At 36.6% G+C, this 15,059-nt stretch overlaps 1 protein-coding gene across 1 annotated transcript; it reads right to left on the bottom strand.

Annotated features, from left to right (window-relative positions):
• Positions 1–13,003: 13,003 nt before the first annotated feature.
• On the bottom strand, positions 13,004–14,837 carry LOC137732111 (plasmodesmata-located protein 2). Its single transcript, XM_068471404.2, has 3 exons — positions 13,845–14,837; positions 13,440–13,550; positions 13,004–13,305 (listed from the first exon to the last, which is right to left on the bottom strand). The coding sequence occupies exons 1-3, from the start codon at positions 14,626–14,628 to the stop codon at positions 13,298–13,300; spliced, it is 903 nt and encodes a 300-aa protein (XP_068327505.2). The 5' UTR covers positions 14,629–14,837; the 3' UTR covers positions 13,004–13,297.
• Between the last annotated feature and the right edge of the window lie 222 nt (positions 14,838–15,059).

Here is a 15,059-nt window from a genome sequence, read left to right on the forward strand (position 1 = left end):
TTTATGAATGGTAATTTTGTCAAGTGCGGTTCTTGAATTATCATGATTTACTTATTTTCCAGTATAATTAGATTTTTGGGTATGAAAATTGACAAGGATGCACAGTAATCGTGATTGTAACAGAAAAGATGAAGAAGTTAAAGGAAGCTGTTTAGACATCGTGATCCGTGTTTCATGTTCAAATAGTTATATAAAATGCCTAACCAAGCTACCATATATCACCATAAGTACAACTACCATTTACAAATATATTGTATCTGTTTAAATCCCTCACAATAATCTCACTTGAGGACCTCATGGCAGTCCCTGCAGATCCTCAAATTCTTCACAATCCTTATTGGCTTTCCTGGTTCTATCCTTACGGCATTGTCAGACTGTGAGTGCACCACTTTCTACCTCTTCCAGTTGACCAACCCGTCCCATGGCACCAACTAAACATGTATGTTTAAGGATTGATATTACAGAGTTTGAGTATGACAATGTTTAACTCAAATTGTATATGGGCAAATATTGTGTATTATTCCTCTCGAAATTGAATGTATATATAGGTTTACAAAGAGTTATATACAAGTAAATCAACTATACAAGGAAACAAATCCAATCCCTAATATCATGCTAATCAAATAAAATTGTTGTCGCTAAGTAGAACAATCGCTACACTCCCCCTCAAGTTAGAGCAAAGATATCTTGCATGCCCAATTGGTCGAATGAGTTGGAGAAAGCACTAATAAAGGCATCTGTAGTAGCACGTCGGCTAACTATTATTTAGACGATACAAAAGGAAAAGCAATAACTCTAGCATCCAACTTATCAACCTCCACATGTTTTGTATAGTTATGTTGCACATGATTGTGAGCAATTTCAATTGCAGATTCATTATCACAGTGTAAACCCATGGTTTTCTTGGATTTGAATCCCATTCCATTTAATAATTTACATAACCAAAGTAACTCCCATACCTTAAGCACCATTCCATGGAATTTAGCCTTCGCACTCGATCGAGCAACAACCTTTTGTTTCTTACTTTTTCAAGTGACGAGATCACCACCAACATAAGTAAAGTAGACAGAAGTAGAGCGTTGATCTGTCACCGAACCAGCACAATCTGCATCTATGTATCCTTCAACATTCAAACGACCATTCTTGGCAAACATTAAACCTCTACTAGGAGCCAATTTAAGATACCTGAGAATACGGACAACAACATCCATATAAGTCTCATTAGGCAAATGCATAAACCAACTCACAACACTTACAGCATGGGCTATAGTTTTACGCGTATGAGATAAATAGATTAATCTTCCTACCAGTCACTGATAACGCTCATTTAGGAACCTAATCAGAATCTAATCCCAATTTATGATTTTGGTACATAGAATGTCAACATGTTTATAGTCCATCATAACAGTTTCAGCTAACAGGCCCAAAACATACTTTCGTTGTGAGAGAGACATATACCATGGTTGGATCGAGCAACTTCAATCCCCAGAAAATACAACTTTCCAACTCTTTCATCTTAAACTCAAAAGCAATGAATTTCTGTAAAGAACTAATCTCTTCATGACCATCACCTGTCACTATCATATCATCAACATATATGATCAATGTCGTCACCTTAACTTTCTGGCATTTCAAAAATAAGGTATGATCCAAGCGACTTTGATGTAACCAAACTTTCTCATGGACGCAGTAAACCTCCCATACCATGCTTTAGGAGATTGCTTCAAACCATACAAAGATGTTCGTAACTTGCACATAACACCCTTATGAGAACCAATAGAAGTACCAATGGGTAAATCTATATACATTTCTTCTTTGAGATCACCATGCAAAAAGTATTTTTAACATCAAACTACCATAAGGGCCAATCCAGTTAGCATCAAGAGATAAAAGGACACGAACCATATTAAGCTTAGCAATTGGAGCAATGGTCTTTTGGTAGTCCACTCCATGTGTTTGTGTATAACCCTTCGCTACTAATCGGGCTTTGTAACGATTGATTGAACCATGTGCTTTATGCTTTAAGGTAAACACCCATCGATACCAACCGTTTTCCTTCCACTTTGCAAGGGCACCAAAATTCTAGGTGGAATTCTTGTCCAGAGCCTTCATCTCAATGTCCATGGCTTCCACCCATTTAGTGTCAGATAAGGCATCCTATAACTTAGTCGATACAGATATAGTAGTGATTGATATACATATGACTAATGTGAGAAAAATGATGAGTTGACACATGATTACTAATGAAATATTTGGACTCTGCATGTATATCAGGAGAATATTGTACTTAAGTTTGCCACGATTAGCTCGTGGGGGCAACTCATAAGTAGATATAAGAAAATTAGTATAAACTACCTCATTTGCTTCACTTTCTTCTTCACGAGTTGATTAAGATAATAGTAGGGCAGAGGGGAGGGGGTGGTGGAATACTACTGCTTACGACTCTGTCAACATTGTCAGGCACAATTTCATTATCAGAGCATGTTACTTCTTCACTGGTATATGGCGACTGGTCAGTGGAAGAAGATGGACCAGTCGGCTTGAGCAAACTTACAATATCACTATAATTTACTGTACTCTCTATTTCTCATTGACTTAACACTTCACTCACCCTCTTCCTCTGAAGTGAAAAGACAAGAGAAGATGAGGCAAAATACGGGACCTCTTCATAGAACGTGACATCCATGGAAACATAAATCTTTTGAGTAGGAGGATGATAACACTTGTAACCTTTTTGGGTATTTGAGTAACCAATGAACACACATCAAAGGGCACATGGATCAAGCTTACTCTATCGATGGGAATAAATATACACATATAAAACGCATCCAAACACCTTGAGAGGAAGTTTGGAGGTAACTGGTGAGATGTGTTCTTGTAAAACTTCGAAAGGAGTACGGAAATCATGGACTTGGCTGGGAGTCCGGTTGGTCAAATAACACACAGCTAAAACTGCATGTCCCCAAAAGGTAACTAGGAACCAACATTCCCAAGAGCAAAGCACGAGCAACTTCAAGTAAATGACAATTTTTCCACTCAAACGTACCATTTTGTTGGTTTGTAAGTGGAGTAGTTGTCTGATGAATAATACATTGTTCATGAAAGAAAAAGCTCAGGGTAGTATTCACATATTTCTCTCCGTTATCAGGCTGGAGCACTTTGACTTTGGTCTAAAACTGAGTAGCTAGATACCATTATAGTAAATTCTTGTACAATAGATGTCATATCACTTTTATGCTTCATCAGAAAGACCCAAGTTAAATGTGTGCAATCATCAAAAATGTGATAAACCAATGAAACCCATTTGAAGTAATCTTAGTAGGACCCCATACATCGGAATGTACCAAATCAAATGGCTGAATAGCTTTATTATCACTTAAGGGAAAAACAGTACAATGGCTTTTGGCTAATACACATGTTTCACACTTCAAATAAGTCTCATCATATGAACGACATAGAGAAGGAAATAAATGCCTAAGATATTCAAAAAAAAAAGTGACCTAAGCAATGATACATAGCCACAACTGATGCTGGGAGATGGCTTAATCTCGCCCGAAGTCACAGTATGAGTAGCCTGATTAGCGGTGCTTGCTTTTCAGTTGTTGCTTGTTTCCATCAATATGCTATTTGGGGGAAATTAAATCTAAGTGATTGCAATTTGTTTGCAATACCTGATGATCTTAGCTGCTTATGCTCACTGCAGCATTTAGATTTAAATGGAAATAGTTTTCTGAGCATATTGGAGAGCATCTGTCAACTTTCTCAATTGATTAATTATGGCAAGCTTCAATTACTGCCAAAACTTCCATCAAGTATAAGAGTTTTGAATGCGGGGATTGTCTGTTGAGGAAACACATGAAGCTCTTTAGTTAGTGTTACTCCTCTTCCTCTAAAAGTGTAAAGACTATGGTAGCTGGTGCAAGAACTAGTATGCTTTATGTGCCTACATTTCAGTTCTCAATGTGCAGAGAAGTGCCAACCCTGATAATGTGGTACTCCAAGATTCTTTTCATTTGGAAACAGAAGGTAGTCTGCGACATCATCTTCGTGGTTGAAATAGTTAGGTGTCGTAGGCTTCAATGGGAAGAGACCACCGAGGAATCGAGGATTGAGGGTTCAAGGTGCAAGCTCCGTCGTGTATATCAGAACGGTGACGAAGGTTTAAGCAGCCTATAACACATTACAGTAATGGAACTGGCAGCTAAAATATTCACCATGAAAGAGTTTAGAGGGGGACCAAAAATATAGCAAGGGTGAAGGAATATTAAAATAATTAACCTCTCCTAATTTGTTGCATGTTAAGTCGTGATACTTTTATCTGGTACTTTTGTATCAAAACCTTATCAAATTCGTAATCTTTTCACTTATTTCTTCATATATAGGAACCTCTGTCTTATGATATAGGGTTCTTCGTTTTAGGAGTGTTTTAGAAAGTTTGAAAAGCAATAACTTAAATTGTGTATTGAGATTGTAGAAGCACCTTTTTATGCTTTCTAGTGAAGCAAGCACGAAATATATGTGCTTAAAACATAAGAATTACCAAGTAAAATCAATCTCTACAGAAGTACTCTAAGGTGTAGATAAATGAATAATTAGTAATTACATGTTTCAGAGTTTGGTAACTTTGCTTGCTTTCCTGAGTCCTGGACAAACTCATTAACCCTAATTAAACTTCCCATTTTACACTCCTGCAAGTTCGAAAATTGTTTTCGTAATATTGAAGGGATGAAGGGGAGGAGGATGGTTAAACAAGGGACCCATCACCTATGTCTGACCTGTCATTATAGGGAAGAGATCCGGTCCGAATCTCTCCCATCAAAGGCCCAGAATCAAGTGATTCAGATGTTGAAATTTGATCCAACAGCTACAAACAGGGGGCCGTCTTAAAGTTATAATAATTGTAGCCGTTGGATCAAATTTCAACGGCCTGGATCACTTGATCGTGGGCCTTTGATGGGAGAGATCTAGACCGGATCTCTTCCCATCATTATATACTTCATGACCTATCTGACAGCATGGAGTGTGACTTTGAGTGTCCACAGATTATTGGTTTTTGTTTTTTCCTCTTTTTGCCTTCTATTTTCTTGAGCGCTTGTGCACATTTAGGCAGTGACTGGTTTAGGATTTGAATTTTGGGTGGCCTTTGTGTTAAAGGTGTAAGTTTTCTAGATAGAAATAGAACACGATTCATTGAGACATTTTTACAATACTTGATGGATTTGTTGTCGTCAGCGAAAACATGTTGCGCAAATGTCAACATATATCAACATAAACCGAAGCAATTTGATGAGTAATCTCGATAGAATTGGTTGATATTGTAGATACAACTTGTCAAAATATGCCTAGTAGGTATCATATCAAACACTTGAGAGCACTTGCACTCCTAAAAAGCGCCCCCCCCCCCACCCCCGCGCGCGCGGGGATTATAGTCAACTCAATCCCCCCAAGTGAACTCCACCCCTAAACTAAAAATGCCCTCGAGTGGGCTGAAGGGTTTTATTTTATATATATATATATATATATATATATATATATATATTTAGGGGAGTGGGCTGGGGGGCTTATCCAAATATTCAGGAGACCTTCATATCTATTCAGAACTCTTACGTGAAAGGAGATTATGTGGATAATGTATCCATAACATGTCTATATAGTTTGTTGGTGATCATAATATCAATGATTTATTAGGGGATAGAAATCTTAACCAGTCACCACCCACCTAGAAGCCTCCCATTTGACCTACATGTGTGAACGCCGTGTGTTGAGTATTTGACCTAAAACTAAATAAGTATTTAAGCAGAAAATTAAGCAAAACAGCTACTTGTTTAGAGTTTAATTCATTTGTTTTATCATATTCATAATCTTTAGTCACTAGTCATGCAAATTTAGGTGCAAACTTTCATATAGGATCATGGCAATTGAGTCGGGATTAATTCTTAACCATCAATATGGTTAATTCATCGTTTTAGATGACATTACACAGACTCACCTTGTTAAAATCATGATCAAGTAGCTTTTATTTTATGAGGAGTGTACTAAGCTTCTTTTCACAAAACAAAGAAAGAAAAGGTTGATATAATTCAGTAAGGTTTTCATATAATGTCTTATCAAGAAAATCAAGGATAAATCACTTTCTTTGTGAAATGCAAGTCCAATAACTTTAATTTTGTACATTAAAGTCAAGTTATTTTTCTTGATATAGACTCGACTTATTTATTATTCGTGTTGACCTAGCTTTATCTATTAACTTCATTTTGAATTCAAAGTTTTGTTTTTGTGTCGTGTCGAAAATTATCACCCGTTCTTTCATGGTCACTCCCACAATCCCACTAGCCAAGCTTTTACCATACCGTACTATTACTATTAACATTTGAAATCCAAAACAAGACAAGTCATGCATCCAAGATTTCCCATCTGAAATCTAATCCTCCTTCTCGTTGCGGCCCTTTTGCCTTCACCAAAGGGATTTGGATCTCATATGGATTCAAATTGTGAGGATCTTAGAGATTCTCACATCTTAGTCATTCATCGTACATCGTGTGGTCAGAAATCGTTTAGCTTTTTTTTATTTAAAATTAAACATAAATAGTACCTGACGAAAACTGACCGCACAATATACGATACGATAAACGACTAGGATGTGGGAATCCTTAGGATCTCACAAAGTAAATCCGGAAAGGATCCTTCCTCACTAAAGTATCTTCACATGTAAACGTCACCCTTGATCGCAATCTTCTGCGAATTTTAGTACCATGTCATGTGGGTCTTTGGATTTTTCTCCTTTTCTGCCCTCTCATTGCTTGTCAAAAATCAATAACATATGTATTTTTTATGAGAGTCTACCAATTGTCAATGGTAGATTTCTAGGATTGCGATGCTTTCATGTGTCATCCAAAGAGAAAAACCAGTATTTTTTATCGTTTATATATAGCTACGGAGGTAGAACACTTCCTTTTTCTACGAGACAATGCTTTAAGCGCCCCTTCACTACAAGAATTTGCATGACACATGTACATCATCACATGTCGTCCCATACTAATGATACAAAAATATGTATTGGTATTATTTTTTCCACATATCTTTGTATTATTAGCACGAGACGTCATTGTGACAGTGAATTTGTGCCATACAGGTTACTCTCCACTAGTTGAGATCCTCATCAGACTTTTGTGTCCGAAGAATATGGACCATTCAAGAGAAATAGAGATCCAGATCATTCAAGGGCTTGGTTTTTTGTGAAACGGCTTAGTGGAATGGGTTAAAAGGGGCAAAATGATTTGAATTGAGTGGTCTAGATTTCTGGATCCATCAGTTCTGAATACAGAGATCCGGAGAGAAGCCCAATTCGCTCTTCACTTCATGACCCCCAGAGGTCTAGATTTCTGGATCCATCAGTTCTGAATACAGAGATCCGGAGAGAAGCCCAATTCGCTCTTCACTTCATGACCCCCAGATAACTTGGCATAAAAATTTTGTTCACTACAACTTTTCTTACTCTAAATGTGTCTTGAAGAGCAAAAATATCTTATGCGTTGCACGTGATATGTTTTTCGGCTTTTACATGAATTTTTTTTCAGATTTTGACAAAATAGTATATTCACACTTACGGGCACAACTAAGTAGTGGCGATTACAAGTCCTTGTGGTGTCACAAAAAAACACGCATAGTGTCAGGTTTTTATTTTATTTTTTGAATGAGGTATTTTGTCGAACACTTGGCAAACCCACACACATTGTGTGCTTAGCGTACATCCCCACCCTTTGTGTCATAATTAACTTGTAGCTTTAAGTTAAGATTGTTCTAGTGAACAAAGAAATAAATCATATATTTATAGAACTGATAGGTCAAATTTATAAAACGTATAGGAGTAGGGTGGATTGATGGTCTTTTTATTATTTAAAAAAAATTTGATTAACTTTAAACTCTTTTTTTTTTTTTCTTTTCAAAACGGTGGCTTTGCCTTTAAAACATATAGATTTTTTCCTTGTTTCTTCTTCGTCATCATGAGTTGCCATAACCAACTCTGCAACTAAATCTTATTGTGTTATACATGTCTCCTGGTGGTTTTAAATGAGAAGCGAGTAATAAGCTTTGTGGTGGGGTTTGTAGGTGTATTATTATTCTTTGTAGTCCAATTCCACGTTGTATCAAGACGACTACGATTTAAATGGACTACTTCCTAATTAATCCACAAACTTGAGAGGGCATGTGCCCCCTCTGACCCTTAATAAGCGTCACAACCGTTAACATAAATTACATAATAGTTAAGGTGGTAAATGACCAAGATTTTCTTTTTTTGGGTGATATTTAAGCACATCCCAAAAGTTCCTATAGTACTTGTGCAATGTTCTCTTTAGAAAGATGGCATTTTAAGCTTAGCCAGTTTAGAATTCGAGAACCTTCAATGTAAATAAAAAATGACATTTTAAGCTAAGTTAGTTTGTTTACATGTTTCTGCTGTCTCGTATACCTGGTCTAATTGTCGTAAGGATCAAACAATTATCTTTCAAAGGTTGGATGGAGCCCTAGCAAATACTACGTGGTTGAATTTATTTCATGAATTTAATTTGCATAATTTCTCTATTTTTGTTTATTTGACGTTGTATAAACCCCTCATGAGAAGGAAATGGTCTTTTAAGTTTGAGGCTATGTGGCTTCAACACCCTGAATTTCAAGAGATGGTTAAAAGGGCTTGGGTTTGTCAGTTTGATGGCAGCCCCAATGACCAATTTAAAATACTTAATAAGAGACTTATAGGATTTTCTCGTTGATATTCAACCTAAAACAACGGTTGATAACCCTGACCCTCGACTTCTTGGGGCGGAAAAGAATATATCAGAACAACTTATTCAATATCTAAGGGATGAAGAAACTACATGGCCCAAAAGGCTAGAGACAATTGGTTACGGTTAGGGGATAAAAATACAAAAAAAAAAAAAAAAAATTTCAAACTCATGCTACTATTAGAAGGAAAATAAATGAAATACAAAAGAGTAAGAGATGCAAATGTTATTTGGTGGAATAGAGGTGAGGGTATGGAGGAGGTTTTTGTCCAAGATTTTAAATTGAGATTTTCCTCCTCCCATACTCTCAATCTTAGTGAGGTAAATAGTTTTCTTGATACTATTAATCCCTTGTGACACTGATTCAAAAAATAATGATTTGTTAAGGGAAGTATCTGAACATGAGGTTTGGACGGCTGTGAATAGCATTGGCAGCCTTAAGCTCCTGGTCCAGATGGTTTGCATGCCATTTTTTTTTTTATCAAAATTGTTGGACCACTGTTAAACATTCTGTTTTTAAACTGGATCAAATTTTTTTTGAAGATTGTTCTAGTCCTAAATTGATTAAATTGGACCTTGAAAAAGCATATGATAAGACAACTCAATCTGGTCGGTTAGGAAGTTTGGTTTTCACTCTAGATGGATCAATCTGATGAGGAGTGCATCACTTCTTCCTCTTTTGCAGGACTTGCTAATGGTTATTTTTATCAGTGATGTAGAATTAGACAGGATGATCCTTTGTCCCCTTACATTTTTATTTTATGTGTGGAACCAATGATTAGACAACTCAAAATCTGTTAGCTAGTAATGCTAAAAATCAGCTTGGTATTCTCTCTTCCCCCTTTGGGTTTAGAATTTCTAATCTTGTTTTTGTAGATGATTGTCTAATTTTAGCAAAGCTTCATATAAGGCAGCTAGGAGCATCATGGATACTCTCAATAAGTTTTCCTCAGCCTCTGAATCATCTCTTTATTTTTCTAGTAATGCTATTAACAATTTGAGAAATGATATTGTTCATATCATGCAAATTTAGCATAAAACAACTATCGATAAGTTTTTAGGAATCCGTAATATAATTTTTTGGAATGACCCCACTAACGCCAAAGAGCTTATTCTCAAAGTTAAATTGAAGCTTGCAGGTTGGAAGGTAAATACCCTCTCATGAACTGTTAGACTAACCCTAATTAAGTCCAACTTATCTAAAGTGCCTAATCATGTCATGGCTTGTTTTAAATGCCTAATAACATAACTGATGCGGTGAACAAGGAATGCAGAACTTTTCTTGGGGGTAAAGAAACTAAATTGACCTCCTAAGTCAATGTGGGGCCTTAGGATATGTAGAGCTGAGCACTTTAATAATCCCTCCTTGGCAAAACTAGCATGGAAGATTATCACCGATACAGATAATTAGTGGGTTCAAATTGTAAAACAAAAGCATTTAACACATGAAAACCTATTTACTGCGAAAATAAAGCAACACCGCTCTCTGGCTTGGAAGGATGTGCTGAGTTCTAGAGATGTTCTTCTAAAAGGTATGAGATGGATAGTGGGAAATGACAAGGACATTCAGTTTTGAATCCATAATTTGGGTTTTCCTTTCCCTCTATTTTATCTCTTACTTGAATCACGTAGATTGAGGCTTGATGGAATATGAGGGTTAGTGATGTTATTGAGAACAATGGTTGGAACAAAACCTTATTGATGAGTTGTTTGGATATTGACATTGCAAGAAAAATTTGTAGTATCTCACTACTGTTGCAGGAAAGGCGGGATGAAGTTATATGAGGTCCTACTGCTAATGGCGAGTTTTCTGTTATATCGGCCACCTGGTTGCAAATTGAGGATCAAAGATTTCAGATTTGATTTCTTGGCTATCCCAGCTAAGTGCGAATGATGAATTGAACTTTTCGATCTAAGTAAGGCTCTTCTAACATGTCGGCAAGTGTGGAATGATATAAATAATCTTGTTTTCCGTGATTGCAAGGCCCATCCTGCTAGGGTCCCTATCGTTGCTGCTACAGTTGGCAAACAATATTACCTTGCCAATAAAAACTTAAGATCATTTCGAGCCTGGAATGTAACTCATGTTCATGATTCATCTCAAACTGTCAAGTGGAGGCCACCTCATGCACCTAAACTCAAAATTAATCTTGATGGCTAGGAGGTGGGTCCTAAGGCTGTTGCTGGTTTTGTCATTAGAGATGCTAACAGTTCACTTATTGTGGCTGGCACCCGTAATCTTGGAGAAAGCATAAGTTTCTGTTATTAAAGCTCTTGTTCTTCGTAATGCTTTGAGATTTGCAAAGGCCAAAGGTTTTAAGGAGGTGTGTGTTGAAGGAGATTCCAAGCTTATCATTGATGCCATTTTGGACAAATATAGTACACCTTGGCGGTTGAGGACAACCATTGACGACATCAAACTCTAGCCAGTTCCTTTTCTTTTATCTCGTGGTCACATGTCTTTTGCAAGGCGAATTGTCTTGCCAACGTCATTGCTTGTGTTGGCCACTCGATACATGACACTTATAGTTGGAATAGGTCATTACTCACTATTGCTAGAAATATTTTTCTATTTGATTGTACTGGAAATGGTTGTACTAGAAATTTCTCTCTTTAATTAATTTTATTTTCCATAAAAAAATAGTGGATAAGACTTATCGTCAGCCCCACTGTATTTTGCGTTAAAATTCTCCCATTTAAAACAAAGGAGATGATATACCCACCCACCAACACTATTTCTCCACCCACTTTTTAATGATACTTTTAATGACAACTCTAACCTTTTGCAAAATGACTTATAAGGCCATCTTTAACTATTTTATTCTTTTTTTTTTGTATTAAATTCTGAAAATAGAAGGAACAAAAACATGAGTCCAGCAAGTTGAAACCACCGCACACAGCACCAACCAAGTTGAAACCACCGTTTTCCTCATCTCTTATGTCAATTCCTTCCCATCCATTCAAAATCTTCATCAAACACCATAGGCCCATTACAATTACCTTAAGAAACCTTACTCTTTTTCTTTTTTTCTCTCATACCCATTTATAGTTTCAACAATCCATGTGGAACTATGCTCAGTTCATCTAATTGACGTGGTTTTGATACCCCTCTTCTACGATTAGTCCTCTACTTGAGTTGTAATTGCAGAGAGCGACTACGAGGTCGACCGAGGATGTTGCTCATCCTTGTAGTCTTGATTAAATTAGAGACAGAGTTGGCTGACGACTAGAAGGGAGTTGCTTGCCGTCGAGTGGGTGGATGTGTAGTGGTGGCTAATTTTCTTTGTAAGGGATAGTTTAGGAATATCTGGGAAAATGGTGTTTTTATTTTTTACCTTTTGAGTGGGGTGGGAAAATAAGATTGTAGAATGGGTATAGCAACTCCCTTAAAACAAACATGAAAAATGAAATTTTAAGTAGTCTGTTTTGCGTGTGTTGTATGTCATTACACATTAGAACAAATATGAAAAATGAAATTCAAATCTAAACGACATATTAATATAATCTTATTTGTCAACCAAATAAAGATGAAAAGACTATTTAATTTTATAACGTAACAAAAAGTTAAAGGCAATAACTTAATTTCACAATATATATATATATATATTTAAAGCTTACATACATGTGATTTTAACATCTCTAATTTAAAAAAAAAAAGTAAAAAAAAAAAAAACCTCTAATTTAAACAATTTTGAGAAATGAAATAAATAAATCCTCTGTACTCTGTGAGGGAAAAGGATCCTCTCCTGAGCTCAGGATGAAAATCCTCCTGACCACGAAATCTGGACCATTCAATTTTAATCTAACGGCTCTAAACAAAGAATTCTTTAAAAAGTTATAATAATTGCAACCGTTAGATTAAAATTGAACGGCTCGAATTTCGTGGTCAAGAAGATCCCCATCCTATGCTCAGGAGAGGATCCTCTTCCCTCTGAGGGACCTAAAAGATAGAGAGAGAAGATGCAAGTAGCATACTTTTCTAAAAAGCATAAAAGTTGTGAATATTGGTCTGCTGGAGAAGTGTGAACAAAGAGACGAACATACCCACATGACCCATCAGGGACATACAAGCATGTAAAAAACAATAAATAAAGCAAGAATCCAAAATCTGTTACTCCCCCATTGTCTATTTCTTCTGTGATTTGTCATTCTCGAAATTTTTATCGTGCTCCAAGTATATCTTATGTATCTTAAATTTTTAATCGTCAACTCTTAATTACTAAGTTTTAATCAAAATATTTAATGGCCAAATTTTATGGTGTATAAAGATACCAAAGTATTGTCTTCTTTTTTCCAACAAAAAGGATCATTCTCACATTAATCCTCCTTCCTCACTTTGTGTTTGATAAATCCATCCACCACAAAACCCTATTTTGTTCTATTGAAAGTAGAAATAAGATTTAACCCAAAAAAAAAAAAAAAAAAAGGATAAAAATTAACAAAAAAAAATGTTCCTTAAGTATCTCCACCTTGAAACAAGCTTGCAATCCTGAGAACCCATATGTCCCTCTCTATCAGTAATCTGCACAGAATAACATAATCGAACAATGGCAGATTAGAATTTGGAATCAGAAAGTTTAAGATTTGAAAAAAATAAAAAAGCAGAAAGAAGACGCATATTTCCATGTTCTTGGATGTGTAATATACATTACATACCATCATGCTTCTTCAACAAATTTCTGGCAAACAACAAAAATATGACTAGAAATCCAACTCCAGCTGCTCCTCCTAAAATTATAGCCACTGTCTTCCCTGTATTCCCTGACCCTAAGATCAATCAACCACATTCCAAAAAATCAGATTAAATACCAATAAATTACACATACAGAAATCAAACCATTCTTGGAGATGGAAACACTAAATCAAAGTTATCCAACTTAAGCAAAAGCTATTTCATTGCATCGAGTTCCAAAAATATGACTAGAAACCATTCTTGTCAAACAAAAACAAAAGAAGCCGCTCTTTGTGACAACTTAATAAGAAATTGGACAAGTTTGTAAAAAAAAAGAAAGCAAATTTAGCCCCAAAATCCGAAATTTCAGAATGTTACTAGCGTTTTACCTGACGAAGATGAGGAGGATGATGAAGAAGAAGAGGATGATCTCCTGGGAACCCCATTAGGATAATAACTATAGCTAAGAAAGCACTTGTGTAGATAGATTTGGCCAGAAATTGCACTCCCACATTCAACCTGAGCTCTCTGCACCCCACTCTTCATACACTCCCCGCAATCTGAGTCCCCCACATCGCCCTGGCACTGCCCCAAAACATAAACCTGCTGATAGTTTGTGGTGTAAAATCCATGGCCACTCACAACCCCATTCTCCAAAACACTGAAGGCAGTGTCCCTCCTTTCGTCAAACCCCGACCCTGCCACATTTGTGCCCCCACAGGTTTTGTACAGCATTTCCATGCCTGAAATTTGTGCAAAACCAGAGATTTCATAGAGCATGTAGCATCCAATGAGCTGAACCCTAGCAGCAATGGTTTTCCCACAGAGGTTGTCAGACATCTGGGGTAATTTGCTCACGCAGGTGTAGCAGTCAGAGTTGCTGAGGTCACCTCTGCATTGGAAGAGCCCTGAGATGGTGGTTTGGCCACTGCCTGTGTTGGTCTTGAAGAACTTGGCCTTGGAGGACTGCTGCACCAGGGACCCAAAGAGGGCTGAGAGGGCTTGGGAGTAGACCCCTGTCGGATCTGAAAATGTCTGCTTTGCACAGCCCTTGTAGACCAAGGAGGTGATGTCAGTGGCAGATTCAGCAGCTGGGATGAGCTCAAAACTGAAGAGGAAGAACAGAAGCAGATAGAGGGAAAGATTGGAAACAGGTTTTGAAAGAAAACCCATTTGCTGTTTTCACTTTTTGGATCAAATCATGTCAGTTCTTGGGAGTTCTGAGATGGGTTTTTGATAATTTTGGAAACTACCCAGCTGGGTAGAGTAAAGATTGAAGCTTTTGTGATTGAAACTGAAATTATTCTGCAGAACAAATTTGGGTTTTTATTTTTTTGGGGTTTGGTTTTTGGCTTTCTGGTTTTTGAATTGGAAGCGGTGGTGCTTTTTACTTGGCTGGCCTACTTCTGAGTACATGGCAGGGGCCAGGGGCATCATTTATTTTTTTATTTTTTTATTTTTTTATTTTTTATTTTTTACACCAGGGTGCAGGAGGTACAATTGTATAATTGATAGTAGAGTAATAAATAAATTAAACTGTACCACTAATTTCTAAAGTCACAATTTTATTTTTTGAAACTTAAATTTTTTTTTACTCTACTATA

This window comes from Pyrus communis, chromosome 16 (assembly GCF_041283825.1).
Source record: "Pyrus communis isolate YQ-2024b chromosome 16, ASM4128382v1, whole genome shotgun sequence".
Lineage (NCBI taxonomy): Eukaryota > Viridiplantae > Streptophyta > Magnoliopsida > Rosales > Rosaceae > Pyrus > Pyrus communis.